We start from the raw sequence: 19,241 nt of genomic DNA, 5'->3' as shown, positions 1-19,241 counted from the left end.
GTATGTGAATGGTCTCAGCCTTCATGTTAGTAAGTGCGCATATTAAACACCGACCCTGGCTGCCATTTTGGTAGTTTCAAAAGAGGATTGAATGCAATACAAATTCCCCTTTTTCCCTTAAAGGTGGCCTCTTCAAGAAAGGGATAAGGCAGTCTGGTGGAGGACTATAAGGAGATCTTTAGTACTCCTGCCAGGCTGTACCTGATCTGTAGATGAAGAGAACTTCAGTAACCAGGACTGCCAATGTGGCACCTTCTCACAACTGCTAAACTTGGTGAGAAGGGTTTGGGAAGCACAACTCTTTCTCTCTCCTTGCATGCCTCCCCTTGCCCTGGGAATTTCAGGGTTGCCTTTAAACTCCTAAGAACTGTAACTTGTATTGACTGTTACTCTTTGCTCTCTGTTAAAACTAGGTAGACTTTCATACCCTATCTTCAGTCCCTTGTCATAAACTATGCTTTGTGGGCATGCATACTAAACTGAATAAATGTCTTTAGTTCAAATTTAGCTCAAATCTTAAACTGGAAGAGTGACCACAGGCAGATTCACTTAAATGTGTAAAATTTTCCGTATAAATAATCCCTGAAGTGGCTATGATGATTAGCCCGTCAGCATTCTTCTGCACCAGTTCATATTTTACACTGTGGCTCTAGGCACTTCAATAATACAAATAAATAATAAAGCTCATTCTAGGAGGAGAAAAAAACAATTAGATAGGGAAGTTCCTGAGTAAACAAACCTTGTTTAATTTTAGCACAATATTTTTATTACTCTTCCAGTGTATACAGTTGCAAGAGCAGAAATTGTTTACTTTGAGATAGTAAATCAAGATTTAAACAAACTCTGAATTCTAATGTCGGTTTCTCCTAGGCAAGTGATGCTTGCCCAGTGACTCCACAGCCTTGCTGGTTCTCAGTAGGTCTTGTAACACAGGCTTTTAGCAGAGTGCTGATCAAAAGAGCAACAATTTTTGCTGCTGCATAAGCACGAAGGAGTTCTGAGCAAATGGACCATTTACAGGGTTCCCTTGCCAACTGTCCGAAGGCAGGGGAAGGGAAGACATAGTGCCAAACGGAAGGGCAAAATTGCAACAATTTATGTTGAAAGTGTACTGCAATGTTTGCACATTGTCAACAAGGGATGTTGACAAATGATGCAATGTTGTGATACAGACATTACAATGGAATGTCCCTCTGACTTTAAATGGATTGAGAGTATACCTGAAGAACTGACTTTGTTTGGACAGGTCGCTTTCCTGCTTTTTCATTCTGCTGACCTCTCCATAAGAGATTTCCCTCCTCATGGCCGCCTCCTCTTAGGTTCTCACTGCGTTCTGGGGGCCACCAGGAAAGGCATCACGCTTCATAGCTTGAGAAGCAGTGTTCCAGACTATTCACTGATCACACTTCACTCATATTTTCTTGGCTTAAAATAAGGCTTTTGATCCATGACCTCTGTCATGGTTTGGGTATTCCTAATATACCTGTCCATTATTCCTTGTGTGTATCTGTTCTCAATGTGTGGTAGACTTGTCTGTGGAAGAACTCCTAGACTGGTATGATGGTATTGTTAAATTGTCTGTATTTGACTAGCATGTGCTTATGAGTTCCTTCCCTTTAGGAGGTGAGTTTTGTAATGTAGTTTCTAGTATTATGGGTGTTACACAACTAGCATGTGTTTAATGGATACAGAAACTCTGCAGCTATATTAGTTCTCAAAGACAAAGTAAAGAATAGTACCTTACTGAAGAGGGCTCGTTCAAGAAAGGCTAGTTCCAGGGCCTGAAGATTACCAGAAACCTGTTAGTCAGAGATAGACATAAAAGATGAGTGGCAAAGCCCCGCCAGCAAAGTCCAGTGGCAGTGCCTGCTGAGAAGACAAGTTGTGTGCACTACGTCCCCCTTACAATTCCAGTCTGCTGGGATTTAAATCAGCTTACTCTTCCTGGACCCTGCTTGGGGGAGAGGGGTTGCTCAATCTTCCATGCTGGCTTCTATCAAGGAGGCTTTTGATTCAACCTGAAGATTCCTCTTTCCCCCCCCTCTCAGCTGCTCATCTATCTTCTTCAGAACCAGTGTCTTTGGAAGGCTTGCTTCTACTACTGTATATTTCCCCAGCCTCTTAGGGTGCTGCAACGTGTGTGGTTTTATGTGACTTTCACAGTTTACCCCCAACTCTCCTAGCCTTCCTCTTTCTGGGTCCTTCCCATGAGTAGCTCCCAGGCAAAGGGAGTCCCTTCTCTGGCTATGGTCCCCCATTGCTGTCCTCTTGGCTGGTGCAGTGAGAGCTCCCTCCTATTTCAATCTACTGTAAACACTGCTCACCGAACTCTGAATAAGTGTTATGTAACTGATCAGTCTTGTTAGCTTTCCCAAGCAGCCAAGTGAAATTATGAGAAGCAGCAGAACTACTGGAGATCTTTGCTGGCAGGAAAACTATGCAGAATAGTAAACTCGGTTAACACTTGGTAGTCTCTTTGCAACCATAGAGGCAAAAAGTTAACTTTCACTTACTGGAGATTTTGCTTCTGCAGGATTCAGTGTAGGCAATCCTTGCATGTCTAGTGCAGGGGTCAGCAACCTTTCAGAAGTGGTGTGCCGAGTCGTCAGTTATTCACTCTAATTTAAGGTTTCGCATGCCGGTAATGCATTTTAACATTTTTTAGAAGGTCTCTTTCTATAGGTCTATAATATATAACTAAACTACTGTTGTATGTAAAATAAGGTTTTTAAAATGTTTAAGAAGCTTCATTTAAAATTAAATTAAAATGCAGAGCCCCCCGGACCGGTGGCCAGGACCCAGGCAGTGTGAGTGCCCCTGAAAATCAGCTCGCATGCTGGCTTTGGCACGCATGCCATAGGTTGCCTACCCCTGGTCTAGTGGTCTTGTCAAGACCTGGTTTCTATCCTCTGCCAACTTGCTAGTCTGCTGATGCTCTTGGCAACAGTAGCTTACTGCATATTGCAAAAGGACACTCTTTGCAGGCTATTGTATAAAAGCGGCTCCCTGACTCTTTTCAAAGAGGTCACACTTCACTTATGATTTGAGGATTTCTTGCAGGTAGTTCTGAGTTGTGCTGTATCTTGAGGCAGTTTTGTTGTAGTAAGCAGCAAGTCAGGAATACATTTTCTGGTGTATAATTCATGGAACATGTGCATGTGTGAGGATAACAAATGGACTCAGTCTTGTTTATATAAGAAAAAAATGCAACATTTAAGAGAATAATTTGAGTAAATGGTACTGTTGCCCACCCAGTTGCTTAAATTTTTCCATTGGGTTAGCATTGTGCTATTGTCCCTTTTATGAGGTCCTAAGAGTACAACAATCATACAATCTTGGTAGTACAAGCCCCTCTAAAAGAGCACCCAACAGTGCTGAGCAGGGCCAGTTCTAGTTCACCTCATACTGATGGGCCTTTTTAAAATAAAGGATTAAAGTCTCTTGTGGATGCTTATTTCAATGGCTCATCCTTCCTGTCACCTCAGGTAGCCAGTGGACAATTGGAATTTCCATGCATTTTCAGCCCACAAACGCTAACTGGCTCTGTTCTCCAGTTGATTTCTGTTGCTAAAAGGACTCCAATTAATCCCCAGCCAAGCACTCAGACTAAACAGTATAAACTACTTATCTTGTCTCAAAGCTTTAAGAGGTGGATGGAGGAAAAGTCATTGATTATATATAGATGACATCTGTAGCAATAGTGTTGTTTGCTCCTTAGGTATCTGAACTGAAAGTGGCCAGTAAGCAGAACATCTTTTTCATCTAAGCCATATCCGTGTAGGCTTTAGTATACTAAATATTCATATCCCAAGCAGAATGAGCCAAAGTGAGCACATAGCCAAAAGTTATAGTATATTCTGTTTTATCTTGGCATGAAGTTGTGCTATAACTTTTGTCCTGGGGAGGAGAGGGGGAATGAAGCTATAACAACTAATAGTCTGTATTTATAATCTATTAGATATGATCACTGAAGCAGAACAGCAGCTTCTCCATGATGCTAGAAATGGAAACTGTGAAGAGGTTAGACAACTACTGGAAACCATGGACAAAGGAGAAGTAGTTGACATCAACTGCAAAGGTTAGTATGATTAACTTTTAGGCATTAAGGTTATAAACCTTAAGTGATGCAGTGCCCCCTCATTTTCCTCTAAAAGGTACAACATCAAACTATAACATACCAGGCATGTATTTTTGTGTGGATGTATGTAGATACAGAGCAGCGTGTATACAAGCTTCACATAGGGGGTACAGTACAATGCTTTCATAGATTCTAAGACTGGAAGGGACCTCGAGAGGTTATTGAGTCCAGTCCCCTGCCCTCATGGCAGGACTAAATACTGTTTAGACCATCCCTGACAGACATTTATCTAACCTACTCTTAAATATCTCCAGAGATGGAGATTCTACAACCTCCCTAGGCAGTTTATTCCAATGTTATTCCACCCTGACAGTTAGGAACTTTTTCCTAATGTCCAACCTAAACCTCCCTTGCTGCAGTTTAAGCCCATTGCTTCTTGTTCTATCCTTAGAGGCTAAGGTGAACAAATTTTCTCCCTCCTCCTTATGACACCCTTTTAGATACCAGAAAACTGCTATCATGTCCCCTCTGTCTTCTCTTTTCCAAACTAAACAAACCTAATTCTTTCAGCCTTCCTTCATAGGTCATGTTCTCAAGACCTTTAATCATTCTTGTTGCTCTTCTCTGGACCCTCTCCAATTTCTCCACATCTTTCTTGAAATACGGTGCCCAGAACTAGACACAATACTCTAGCTGAGGCCTAACCAGCGCAGAGTAGAGCGGAAGAATGACTTTTCGTTACTTGCTCACAACACACCTGTTAATGCATCCCAGAATCATGTTTGCTTTTTTTGCAGTAGCATCACACTGTTGACTCATATTTAGCTTGTGGTCCACTATAACCCCTAGATCCCTTTCTGCCGTACTCCTTCCTAGACAGTCTCTTCCCATTCTGTATGTGTGAAACTGATTGTTCCTTCCTAAGTGGCGTACTTTGCATTTGTCTGTTAAACTTCATCCTGTTTACCTCAGACCATTTCTCCAATTTGTCCAGATCATTTTGAATTATGACCCTATCCTCCAAAGCAGTTGCAGTCCCTCCCAGTTTGGTATCATCTGCAAACTTAATAAGCGTACTTTCTATGCCAATATCTAAGTCGTTGATGAAGATATTGAACAGAGCTGGTCCCAAAACAGACCCCTGCGGAACCCAACTTGTTATACCTTTCCAGCAGGATTGGGAACCATTAATAACAACTGTCTGAGTACAGTTATCCAGCCAGTTATGCACCCACCTTATAGTAGCCCCATCTAAGTTGAATTTGCCTAGTTTATTGATAAGAATATCATGCAAGACCATATCAAATGCCTTACTAAAGTCTAGGTATACCACATCCACCGCTTCTCCCTGATCCACAAGACTCGTTATCCTATCAAAGAAAGCTATCAAATTGATTTGACATGATTTGTTCTTTACAAATCTATGCTGGCTATTCCCTATCACCTTACCACCTTCCAAGTGTTTGCAGATTTCCTTAATTACTTGCCCTGGCACAGAAGTTAAACTAACTGTAATTTCCTGGGTTGTTTTCATTTCCCTTTTTATAGATGGACACTATATTTGCCCTTTTCTAGTCTTCTGGAATCTCTCCTGTCTCCCATGATTTTCCAAAGATAATAGCTAGAGGCTCAGATACCTCCTCTATTAGCTCTTTGAGTATTCTAGGATGCATTTCATCAGGCCCTTGTGACTTGCAGGCATTTAACTTTTCTAAGTGATTTTTAACTTCTTTTTTTATTTTATCTTCTAAACCTACCCCCTTCCCATTAGCATTCACTATGTTAGGCATTCCTTCAGACTGCTCGGTGAAGACCGAAACAAAGAAGTCATTAAGCATCTCTGCTATTTCCATGTTTCCTGTTACTGTTTCTCCCTCCTCACTGAGCAGTCGGCCTACCCTGTCCTTGGTCTGCCTCTTGCTTCTAATGCAGGGGTCGGCAACGTTCGGCACGCGGCTCACCAGGGTAAGCACCCTGGCGGGCCGGGCCAGTTTTATTTACCTGCTGACGCGGCAGGTTCGGCCGATCGCGGCCCCCACTGGCCGCGGTTCGCCGTCCCGGGCCAATGGGGGCGGCGAGAAGCGGCGCAGGCGAGCGATGTGCTTCTCGCCACCCCCATTGGCCTGGGACGGCGATCCGCGGCCAGTGCGTGCCGCGATCGGCCGAACCTGCCGCGTCAGCGGGTAAATAAAACTGAACTGGCCTGGCCTGGCCTGGCCCGGCCCGCCAGGGTGCTTACCCTGGCGAGCCGCGTGCCGAACGTTGCCGACTCCTGTTCTAATGTATTGATAAAAAGTCTTCTTGTTTCCCTTTATTCCTGTAGCTAGTTTGAGCTCATTTTGTGCCTTTGACTTTCTAATCTTGCCCCTGCATTCCTGTGTTTGCCTATATTCATCCTCTGTAATCTGTCCTAGTTTCCATTTTTTATTACTCCTTTTTATTTTTTAGATCATGCAAGATCTCATGGTTAAGCCAAGGTGGTCTTTTGCCACATTTTCTATCTTTCTTACCCAGCGGAATAGCTTGCTTTTGGGCCCTTAATAGTGTCCCTTTGAAAAACTGCCAACTCTCCTCAGTTGTTTTTCCCTTCAGTCTTGATTCCCATGGGACGTTACCTATCAGCTCTGAGGTTACCAAACCTACCAAATCTGCCTTCCTGAAATCCATTGTCTCTATTTTGCTGTACTCGCTTCTACCCTTCCTTAGAATTGTGAACTCTGATTTCATGATCACTTTCACCCAAGCTGCCTTCTACTTTCAAATTCTCAATGAGTTCCTCCCTATTTGTTAAAATCAAGTCTAGAACAGCTTCCCCCCCAGTAGCTTTTTCAACCTTCTGAAATAAAAAGTTGTCTGTAATGCAGTCCAAGAACTTATTGGATAGTCTGTGCCCCGCTGTTATTTTTTCCAACATATATCTGGATAGTTGAAGTCCCCCATCCTTTCCAGCAGGATTGGGCTTTGGATGATTTTGTTGTTTAAAAAAAGCCTCATCCACCTCTTCCACCTGGTTAAGTGGCCTATAGTAGACTCCTAGCATGACATCACCCTTGTTTTTTTACCCCTTTTTAGCCTAACCCAGAGACTCTCAACACTTCCGTCTCCTATATCCATCTCCACCTCAGTCCAAGTGTGTGCATTTTTAATATATAAGGCAACACCTTCTCCCTTTTTCCCCTGTCTGAGCAAGCTTTATCCATCCACACCAACATTCCAGTCATGTATATTATCCCACCAAGTTTCGGTGATGCCAACAATGTATTAGCACTTCCAGTTCTTCCTGCTTATTACCCATATGTCTCGCATTTGTATATAGGCATTTAAGTTACTGATTTGATCTTGCCTCCCAGTTTTGCCCTGACCCTCCTTTCTCTCTGTCATTATAGCCCACGCTCCCTCCTATTTCCAACCCATCTCCCAGGTCTCCATGTTCCCCACTTACCTGTGGGCTTTGCTCACCTGTCCCCGTCAAACCTAGTTTAAAGCCCTCCTCGCTAGGTTAGCCAGTCTGTGCCCAAATAGGGTCTTTCCCCTCCTCGAAAGGTGAACGCCATCTCTGCCTAGCAGTCCTTCCTGGAATAGCATCCTGTGGTCGAGGAAGCCAAAGCCCCTCTTTGCAGCCAGGCATTCACCTCCACGATGCACCTGTCTCTGCTTGGGCCCCTACCTTTGACAGGAAGAATCTAAGAGAATATCACCTGTGCTCCAAACTCCTTCTCCTTTGAAAGTTCTCTTGTAAAAGTGGAGTGAACTACTATATAAAGGACCAGAAAGACTACAGGAATCCAATATGTTGGACTGCATATAGTTTCTTGGCTTCAGTGAGTAAGTGGTGCCATTTGCAAAAAATACTGATGCTATCTGCCAGCATCTCCAGTGATGGACATGCCCTAATAAGTCTTGAACGTGTTCTGCTGTAACTGCTTGTCTGTATCTTGCGTCTGTCTTTGTAGTACAGCACACCCCCAGTCAATACTTCATTTATAACTCACTGGAGAGAGAAGTCTACGTGTCTGATATCTGTAGAAGTTTGAGATAAGTGTAGAACTATAGACCTTGGGCAGAGGAAGAGAGACTCTAGAAAGGGAGGGGATGGGAAGAGATAAATAGCTGATAATGTAGTGTTAACATTACAGTAAGGCCTGGAGACCCCAAATGGGACTAGGTACCCCATTGTGTTATACACTGTACAGACACATGACAGTTGCTATCCCAGCAGCTTCTGGTCTAGTTGGATGAGACACAGGGTGGAAGAGTAAATGGAGGTTTTTAGAGAGGTGAAGTGATTGACTTGACCAAAGTCGCACAGCATGTCACTGGCAGCAATAAAAGCCAGATATCTTGAGTCCAGTCCAGTGCTTTGTCCCCTGCACCATGTTGTCTCTCCTGTCCATTAATAGGCCATGGATGCTTCACTTATTAATGCCTCCACCTGTAAAATATCTAACTAGCTAATCTCCAGAAAGAGACTATGCATTTGTTCCACTCTTCTCGCTGGGAAGTGGGGAACAAATGGCTTAAATAGCAGGGTTTTTTTTGTTTAAGGCTGATGGCAGGATAAAAGCAAAGCTCTCTTAAAGAAGAATCTTGTGTATGACTCAAGCCAACGGTATGTACAGTGAAAACTTACACCTATAAACAAATGGACTAAAAAGATTCTTGCCTCAGCTGGATTTGGTATAACAAAAAGGTACAGATATACCACCATTCAACTACCCGTTATGAATTAACTTCCTCTGTTATACACATGTATCTATCCACTGTTGACATGGTATTCTCATTTATTTTCAGGCGTGAACATTGAGACTAATGCTATTATAATATTAGAGAAAAATGTACATGCTTACCCCATTTTTGGAGTTAAATTTTGGGACAAAAACAAAGTAAGCCCTGCAAAATCCACTGCCAACTCCACCTTGGGGGAAGAGCTGGATCTCTTATAGAAAATAGTCTTTATAGTCTCCTCCCTCCCTCCTCCTCCTCCTCCTCTTCTCTTCCCCCTCCCCCCACAACGGAGGCTGCAGTATCTGGGCCAACAACCCCAATTTGATCTTCCAATGCATCTCAACCCTTCTCTTGAAGGACCTTCTGAGGTGTGGTTCACGTACCATGCTAGTTCAGTTCCTGGTCTCTGCAGAGATTGTCAGTAGCATCATTCCACGTGGTGCTGCTTTTATGAAGTGCCTACTTGTTCATTGGAAATGGACTGAAAGATCAGCTTATTTTTCCTTAGGCTAATAAACATATATTAGCCAGTAAAAACCCTGGCATCTATATTTAATACGAATCTCAAGATTGTACTAGGCACTGTAGAGTTAATAACTTCCCTGCCCTATATAACTTCCTGCCTAAAACAAAGGAGGTGGAGAAGGGATACAACTTTAACTTTTGATCCTATGCTCTTTTTTTTTTTTTTCTATCCACTTTCGTGGTCTGACTCCTTAAACTTCTTCCACACTCCCTCCCAGTACTCCTTGCCTCCGTTTATTCCAACAAAATGAGTTCACTGTAGATGAAAAATAGTTCTGCTGACACTGGTGGGTTGTACATAAATTCACTGTCCAGTTATTGCCTTTCCAATTTCATACGTTTCTGCTGTCCATTTAGCTACTGTGTAGCGGATATAGTGACTTGCACAAAATGTAAACAGGAAGGATGATCTCTTTTGAGTGGTGGCTAATGAGAACTTCCTGAAAGTAATGTTTCTATTTGAACATCAAAGGATTTGATGACCAAGAGAGCTTGGGGTTTTCAGTTCTAGGGTTTTCCTCTTGACACCTTCTTGTATTGTCTGCTCTTCTTGTAAAACACAAAGGTTTAAAGTGCAGGTGTGACAGCCAACTCCATTCTTGGCTACCTGTGTGTGCCACTAAGCCTTCTCCTAACAGATGGTTTACACCAGGGGTCAGCAACCTTTCAGAAGTGGTGTGCAGAGTCTTCATTTATTCACTCTAATTTAAGGTTTCGTGTGCCAGTAATACATTTTAATGTTTTTAGAAGGTCTATTTCTATAAGTCTAATATATAACTAAACTATTGTATGTAAAGTAAATAAGGTTTTTAAAATATTTAAGAAGCTTCATTTAAAATTAAATTAAAATGCAGCCCCCCCCCCCCCCCCCCAGACCAGTGGCCAGGACCTGGGCAGAGTGAGTGCCACTGAAAATCAGCTTGCGCGTGGCCTTCAGCACACGTGCCATAGATTTCCTACGCCTGGTTTATACCTTACTACACAGTTTGAGATGTCTGATGAAAAACATTGCTGACCCATTTCAGTCTGGGTATAAGAATCCAGACTTCACTGGAGTTACAACAGCTTGCACCCGCTGAATTTGGCTCACTCTTCTGTGAAGCAGTTTTATCCATGCTACAATGGCATAACCCTTCAGATGAATGCAGCATGATACTTCAAGGCCATTTGTGCTAGCTTCCTTCTCATTTTACATACAAGCACTACAATAGAGCAAACTACAGTAACTTGCAGCAAGAGCTTTCAGACCCTAACCTTAAAGGGCTTCAAAAGTGCTATACAATTGCTGTGGGCTTTTAATAAGCTTACTTATAGGAGGCTTATTTGGTAGAGAAGTGACAAATTACTTAGTTTTTATAGTAGTGATTTAATGCTTCACTTTGCTAAGAATTCCCTTCCTTTATTCTGTACAAATGCCTCAATGGCATGTCAGTATTCCATAAAGCTACATTTAAAAACTACCTGAGTGACAAGCTCCCTTCCGTGTCCACCCCCCCGGTGTTTCAGACTTTAGTATGCATAAAGTGCCATTTTCCCCCAAACACCACCTCCTGGAGTGAGCAGTGCGTTCTCTCTCTCCCCCTCACGTGAGCAGGCAGGCAGGATTTAGTAACCAGAACTAACTGAACTGTCAAAGTGAACTCTAACGGAAGGCACTGCAGTTCTTCAAAAGATGCACAAAATAAGGAGCCTGTTGAGTCCAACCAAAGGGTTCTGCATGAGGTTGAGCTGGGCAAATCTCAAATCACTTTCATTTGAGAGGAGATTGCACAATGCTCTACTTTTCTCCTGGATGGCAATAGGAGCTGTAGAGATACAAGGAGGAGAGTGTGAATTCCTGGTTCATCTGTTTCAGGGGCTTGTCGCAGGAGTCGTAACTCAGTTTGACTTGAAGCACCCAGTTGCTGCTGTGGCATCACGGCCTCTTGGATAAAGGGGTTGATGATCCAACTTTCTTGGATGAGTGAGTTAAACTGTGCCAAGATAGTTTATAGAGGAATGGCTTTTCAGTAGGAACATATCTAACAAATGCTAGAAGCTGACAGCACCAGACGCCTAATTTGAATTGCTAGGAAAAGTTAGTGTTTCGGTGTTTGAAAGTAGTTGGTCTGATACCCTTGGTCATATCATTAATGTGGGTTGTTTAACAAAAATACAACTTTTCACTCTAGCTCAGGGGTCGGCAACCTGCAGCACACGTGCCAAAGACGGCACACGAGCCAATTTTTTTGATGGCACGCTGCTGCCTGCTTGCCAGGGTCCTGGCCCCACTCAGCCCTGTCCACTGTTTTCTCCTGCGGGGGCAGGAGGCAGAAGCTTGGTCCTACCGGCAGCCAAGCTCCCCACTCCCAGGCTTCTTCCCCCAGTGTGGTGCTTTCCTGCCCCTCCCCTCCCACTCCCTGCTGCCGATCAGCTGATTGCCCTTGCGAGGGGGAGGGGAAGCGGAACCACAGCATGCTCGCTGCTCTGGGGAGGAGGCAGAGAAGAGGTGGGGAAAGGGGTGGAGATGGGGCATATCTCCTCCAGCCCCCTGCTGTGAGCACCCTCACGAGCTGAGCATCCCAGCTCTCTGCCCTGACTCCTGCACCCCCACACATACCCAGCCCCCCCACACCTCATGCCCTTACTCTTTCCCCCCACATCCCCACCCTGAGCACCAAATAGGAGCTCCTGCACCCCTCCCACATTCCCACCTGCACCCCCGTTCTAGGGTCCCAGCTGCCAGCCCCTTGCCAGCCAGGGTCCTGCAGGCCCCGCTCAGCCCGCTGCTGAACTAGGTGAACGGAACCCCAGGCCGGCAGCGGGCTGAGTGGGCCGGCGGCGTAAGATCAGCATTTTAATTTAATTTTAAATTAAGCTTCTTAAACATTTTGAAAACCTTGTTTACTTTACATACAATAGTTTAGTTATATAATATAGACCTAGAGACCTTCTAAAAAAACGTTAAAATGTATTGCCGGCACACACAACCTTAAGTTAAAGTGAATAAGTGAAGACTTGGCACACCACTTCTGAAAGGTTGCCAACCCCTGCTCTAGCTGCTTCTTGCCCTTGAACTCCTGAAACTCTCTCTCTTGTGCAGAGAAGGAAAACTTTCCAGGTTAACACAATACTGTTGGGTGACTTGTAGAAGTAAGTGAGATTGGGGTGTGTTTTGTATTGGGTTTTTCTCCCAGGTTTTTCATACCATTGGCATCTGGGACTTTAGAATATACTTCTTTCAAAACAAACATTGTAACTATATTTCTGCATTTGAGTTATTGCAGCACAATTTGCTGCTACCCTTTTTAAAAAAAAATCATGCTGGATCACTCTTGATGAGTGTCCAACTCTGGTAAAGGCTGACCAACATGTGCAGTTCAATTGAGCTTCTGCCCTTGAGCCTTATCAATGACTGCTCTCTCATGCATGGCATACCAATTCTGTGACATGGATGTCATGTTTTGTGTGTTGGGGTTTATGGTAAGGGGCGCTGGGTACAGGTTTAATGCTGTCTTAATAGAGGTGGTAGCAGTCCATTTACTTACCTTCTACACTGAACATACCAACAAGTGATTAGATGGAAACAATACAAGTCCTGCCTGAAGAGGACATGGTTACTATGCGACTTCTGGCAACCTTTATGCTCTTTCTTCTTCCTACCTCCTCAGTGATTATGATCCTGCTTTAGATCGTGAAAATGGAACATTAAAAAAATAAAACCCTACAGACCTTGCACTTCTGTTCAGTAGGCTCCTGTTGTGGCTGATAGTTGTTGCTCCAGGACTAATATACAATCTGCTGGTAGCATTCAACATGGAATCCAGTATATCTTGGTACTAGAGGAATGAATACTTTTCCCTTAGAGAAGCACAATGTCAAATTGTAACAGACAAAAATCAGTAGTAAGGGAGAACAAGCAGAAAGGCAAACGTGCAGCAGAATGCACAAGTCCTAGTAACGCAAGATGGTTACCATGCCTTATTGAAGCTTACATATAGCATTGTCTTCCAACAGAACATAAAAAGGCAGACTTAACAATTGTGCTTGCTTTTGTGGGTTTATATTGGGGACCCCAAAGTTACATATAACTTTTATTTCTGCTGGGCTGTCACTTTAGTGGAGGATAGCTGATCACTAACCGGTCTGCTTCTATCCTTGACTGAGGATGTTACCTCTTTTTAAAGCATGAAGCAGGGAAATGCCTTTCTGCCACATCAGTCTGGTATGAAAACATGAACAAATACACTTTAACTAGCCTAAATCTGAACTGAAACTAAAGTTGTAAGCAAAACTGGCCACATGGGAGTCTCATCAAAACTTTCTTCTGAAACGACTTGCTTTTTTAACATGTTACACTGAAAGTCTGAGTAACTTACTGATGTGCAGTAATGTTTAGCAGAGATATTAAATTTAATCAGATATACCTTTCAATCACTAGGCCTCTCATTTGAATGTGTTTGTCCACTTCTAACTAAGATCTTGAGTGCTTTCAACACTCTTTAGTCATATTCTTGTTTGGAAACTTTACATAAAGTAAGACACTGAAAGGCGAGACTCCTAAAGAAACAATTCCATTACAGTAGACCAAAACCAAAAATTGATCTAGTTGTGGCCCAAACTGCTGAACTTCCTGATCGCCACAAGGGTTATTTCAAAGCTCTCTGCATGCAGTCTAGAGAACATCTGTTAGGTGTTTCTAGCTACTAATATCTTTAAAAGATGTAGGCATGGGGATGTAAAGCTAGAAGGCCCGAAATATATGTGAGGGGGTCTTGGAGGAGGGGAGGCAGCATACTGGCACCTCTGGTTTACTGTAGACCTTGAAATGCTGCATACCTAGACTGTTATCCTACACACTGTTATCTTAACCAAGAAGTCTGCCAGTATGGTTACCACTGTTGGAAGGGACCATAAGGAGCTCATTTGTGTCACTGTCTTACAAGCAAATGTGTAAATAATAGGAAGGCCTCCATGTAATGCAGCTGTTGATAGCTGAGAGGCAGTGATGACTGCATGGACACTTAAAAGTGAAAAGGACAAACTAAGGTTGTCACACACAAAAATTGGCATGGCCTAGTCTAACGTTAGAATCCTGAAGTTCTGAACAACTGATAATCCCATTAGAGGATGCACAATGAGGTGACTTTGAATCTTTCTGCCAATAACTTGCTATCCTTGTACTTGCATAATATTCAAGGCTCAGCTGCCATTTTGCAGGCATGCAGTAAAGAGTCCTTTCCTAAGGAGCTTACAGTTGAGGCTACAGCAAACTGCAGCTGGTTCATGAGACAGACTGGAGGTGGGGACAAAAATGGAAAGGAGAAGACAAGGTAACAAAGTAAGCCAATATCCTACAATAAGAGGGCTCATCTTGACACTTGAAATGAAGGTGCAGCTGGAGCTGAGATGGGGGTCAGCAATCTTTAAAGCTTTAAAAGTGAGAAAATTTGGGTAGGGGTGAAAACCTATTCTATTAAACTAAGACCTCCTTATGGTTAAAAGGCCCTTAATGGTGTTTGTTTATGCTGAAAATTGTTAACAGGGCAACTACAGGAAAATAACTGATATTCCGTTTATGCTATGAGCCCCATCTTGAACACCCATTTTTAAAGAGAGGTGTAGGGTTCTGTACTAGTGTTTGTCTTCTCTTTGGCAAACTTGCATGGGCTGCAGAGGCCTACTTGTAAGGCATACATGAGATGGAGAACTTGATGATGGTACTACAATTTATGCATTGAACCACTAATCTGAGTCCTCTCAATACTCCCATGCCCACAAGTAAAAAGCTTTGTGGCTGGTACTTAAAAGCATCTTTAATATACAGTTTTTGTGAGAACAGCTCTGCTTATTGTCTACGTGTAGCAAGTAGAGAAACTAAGCTCAGTTACCAGGTCAGTGGAATTTATTTCACTGTAATGTACATAATTTTAACCTAGAAATCTACCAGTCAACATTCACTGCTATTTAACAAAAGCTGAAATTTCAGGGACTGTCTAATACAGCTAGACACTTCTGGGTAAACTATTCTGAATCTGAATAAATGGTGGTTATCCAAGAGCTTTGCTCTGTCTTTCCAGCTGACTGTTCTATTAGCTCCAGCACTCTGCCAGTGAGATCTGAACATACAAGCCTTGTGGATTGCAAACGCAGTTGGTAACTGCTTAACCTAGAAAGCCTTGCCAATGACAAGGCTGTTGCCAGTGCATAGTATTCCTAAACATAAAGATAATTCGGGTTATAAACCAACTTGCCTCTCGTGTGTCCTATGCTCTTAAGTGCAAGGGTTAGTCCTGGCTCTCTAAGGGTTGTGTAAGAGGAATGGACCCAGTTAAACCGGAATTGGCTTTTTAGACTCTCGTAGATTAAAAAAAAAAAAAAATCTAGTTCTTAGAATGCTCTTTTCATTCATGTGTCAAAGCACAAGAGATAAGAAATATGGAAGCAACAATGTAATGCTAGGTTGTTGCCCTGTTAGAGATGCTCTAGTTCAGGGCTTCTCATGACAAATTTTTTGGCCGCCTCAGAGTGCGGTTGGTGGCTGCTCTGACAACTCTGGTTGGTGGCCGCTCTGACAATTTTAGGAAAAACAAATATGCCTATTTACATGATCAAATCATTGTAATTTTTTTGTACACTCCATAGTAAAAATAATGTAGAGTTACATTTTGGTGCCCCTGGCCCCCACTGCCTCCCCAGGCTCCACTGCTTCCTCCCCATTGCCTTGGGCTCCCTTCCATGGCCTTGGACCCCAGGTTCACCCCACTTCTTGCCTCTGGACCACAGTGCTTGGTAAGGCTGGCCCTTCAGAAGCCCAGAGCCCCAGGGCTCGAGTTGGGGGTGGGCTGAGGCCCCGGCCCATAGGCAGAGCCCTGCTACTGCAAGGGGGCTGAAAACCAAAGCCCTGAAGTTGGGGGGTGGGGGAGGGAAAGAGATGCTGAAGACCACCTCAGGAGGCCTGCAGCTGAAGCCTGCTGCTCGAGTCCTGCGGCTGCAGCTTGGTGAGGGGGGACTACTGCCTGTCGCCGGAGCCTCTGGCTGAACCGGGGGTGGGGGGAAGCTGAAGCCTGCCCCTGAGCACTGCCAGGAGGGGCCACTGCTTTGCTCCCTCCTCCATCTCTGCACAAGAGGCTGTTGTGGCCGCAGGAAAAACCCCTGGTGGCCACATGCAGCCATAGTGGCTGCATTTGAGAAACGCTGCTCTAGTTCTGCCACAAGCTACGGGCTTGGTGCAGTAATTAGTGGGTGGAAATTTTTATTTTATTTATTCTGCAGGAGGTCTGACTAGATATTCATAGTCCTTTTTGGCCTGAAATCTATAAATGGCTGCTCTCACTGTAGAGACTAACTATGTCTGTTGTTTGTGTGCGTTGGCAAGATGTTACAGTTTACACTGAACTGTTCCTACTGTCTTATATTACAAAAGCATTTGTTTACCTGATGTTCTGTTTCATATTTTTAGGCAGAAGTAAATCTAATTTGGGTTGGACGCCTCTTCACCTTGCATGCTATTTTGGACATGGCAATGTGGTCAAGGATTTGCTGAAGGTATACATAATGTTGTCTATTTGTAAATTAGTCTGAAGATCCTACATAATGTTTTTCATGATACCACCTTATTTTAATACTAATTTTTTTCATGATACCACAAGTTGTTCAGGTGACCAATAGCTAGTTGTCTTTTTCTGAAACCTCAAAATAAACAGGAAAAGTGGTTTTTCTACGAAAGTGCAAACCGTTTGCTTGAAGAGAAGCAATGCAATTCTAAGTGAAGGCAATGAACTATCCTTCCCACTAGTCGTGTGCATACTTGTATTTAATTACATGCTGCACGTGTACTTATTTGCATGGGGAAATAGCAGGGTACAGATTATCTAACATTCTTGGAATGCATGTGAGACAACTCTTTTGTTACAGAGGGTACGGAAAGCAACTGGGAGAAGAGGCTATTCTGGTTTTGATACTGACAAACGGAGGAACTAGTTGAGAATCTGAAGTGGGTGAAAGTGATCATGAAATGCAATAGAGATTGATTCTAATGAATGGTAGGAGGGAAAACAGCAGAATAAAGACGATGGGCTTTAAGAAGGCAGACTTTAGCAAACTCCAAGAATTGGTAGGAAAGATCTTATAGGAGGAAGCAAGTCTAAGGAGAAAAAGGTTCAGGAGAGTTGGCAATTTTTTAAAGCAACATTATTAAAGGCACAAGAGCAAAAGATCCCAATGTGGTAGGAAAGTTAGGAAGTATAAAAGACATCTTTAATGACCTGAAACTCGGTGTCCTACAAAAAGTGAAAACTACATCACATTACAAAGGACAAATATTAAAAAAACAAAAACACCCACAAGCCTATAGGGACAAAATTAGAAAGGTGAATGCACAAAACAAGAATAAACTAACTAGGGACATAAAGGATAACAAACATTTTACAAATCATGAGAAGCAAGGGGAAGACCAGGACCAGGTAGCACATTACTCAATGTGGAGGGAAAGACAATAACAGAAAATGCATCAATGGCTGAAGTGTTAAATGGCATTTTTTGTTTGCTTTCACTGAAAGTTAGTTAGCTGTGATTGGATAACTAACACAGTGAACATCACTGTAAATGGGGTAGGATCTGAGGCTCAAATAGGAAAAGAACAAGTTAAGAATTACTTAAACAAGTTGTGTCTTCAAGTCTGCAGGGGTGGATGAAATACTTCCTAGCATATTTAAGGAACTAGCTGAAGAGATCTCTGATCCATTAGCAATTAAAACTACATTTTAGTCATGGGTATTTTTAGTAAAAGTCCTGGACAGGTCATGGGTCATAAACAAAAATTCATGGCCCATGACCTGTTCATGACTTGCACTATATACCCGTAACTAAAACTTGAGCTGGGACCCTGGGGGTACTGGGGGCGGGGAATGGCCGGGGAGGGAGGGAGTGCTGCCCCTGCCACGAGCGCCGGCTCCGCAGCTCCCATTGGCCAGGAACTGCAGCCAATGGGAGCTGCAGGGGCAGTGCCTGGAGGCAGGGGCAGCACACAAAGCCCCCCTGGCCCCTCCGCCTAGGAGCTTTAGGGACATGCCAGCTGCTTCCAGGGAGTCCCCCGAGGTAAGCGCTGCCCCAACCCCATCTCTCAGCCCTGAGCCCCCTCCCATACCCAAGCTGCTGCTGCAGGGGGGGAAAGGACACAGTGGCTCAAGACAGCCCCTGGGCCAGCTGCTGCTGGGGCAATCCGAGCAGCTGCACTGGCTGCTGCAGAAGTCACGGCTGTCATGGAAAGTCATGGAATCCATGACAGACATGCAGCCTTAGCAATTATCTTTGAGAACTCATGGAAGTTGGGGGAGAGGACTGAAAAAGGCAAATATACAGTAGCACCTGTTTATAAAAAGCAAATATAGAGAACCCAGGGAATTATAGACTTGTCATCATAACTTCAGTATCTGGAAAGATAATGATGCAAATCAATCAATTTGTCAGTACCTAGAAGAAAGTAAGGTGATAAGTAATAGTCAACATGAATTTGTCAAGAGCAAATCATGTCAAGGCAACCTAATATCCTTCTCTGGTGGAATAGGGGAGACAGTAGAGATGATATATCTTGACTTTAGTAAGGTTTTGCTTCTGTCTCAATGACTTTCTCATAAACTAGAGAAATATAGCTTAAACAAACCTCCTGCAAGGTGGGTGCACAACTGGTTGGAAAATCCTTCTAAGACTAGTTATCAAATGGTTCACAATTGAGCTGGAAGGGCATATCAAGTGGGGTCACTCAGGAGTCTGTCCTGGATCCATTTCTATTTAATACCTTCATAAATTATTTTGATAATGGCATAGAGTGCACTTATGAAGTTTGTGGATGATGCAAACCTGGAGGGGTTGCTGTTGCTTTGGAGGACAGGATTAGAATCCAAAATGATATCATCAAACGGAAGAAATGGTA

At 43.4% G+C, this 19,241-nt stretch overlaps 1 protein-coding gene across 8 annotated transcripts in view; it reads left to right on the top strand.

The window, feature by feature from the left end:
- Positions 1-19,241, top strand: part of OSBPL1A (oxysterol binding protein like 1A) — a 143,167-nt gene that overhangs the window by 4,705 nt on the left and 119,221 nt on the right. For 7 of the 8 annotated variants that reach the window (XM_005282780.5, XM_065585351.1, XM_065585354.1 and 4 more), the window contains 2 exons: positions 3,959-4,078; positions 16,770-16,855. In XM_005282780.5, the coding sequence (XP_005282837.1) occupies positions 3,961-4,078; positions 16,770-16,855 (204 nt within the window). In that variant the 5' untranslated portion in view covers positions 3,959-3,960. Of the gene's footprint in view, positions 1-3,958; positions 4,079-14,507; positions 14,649-16,769; positions 16,856-19,241 lie in introns of all 8 variants that reach the window. The other variant, XM_065585356.1, reaches the window with a different exon arrangement.

This window comes from Chrysemys picta, chromosome 2 (genome assembly GCF_011386835.1).
Source record: "Chrysemys picta bellii isolate R12L10 chromosome 2, ASM1138683v2, whole genome shotgun sequence".
Classification (NCBI taxonomy): Eukaryota; Metazoa; Chordata; order Testudines; family Emydidae; genus Chrysemys; species Chrysemys picta.
Note: the sequence above shows the minus strand (reverse complement) of the source record. Positions and strands in the feature narration are given on the sequence as shown.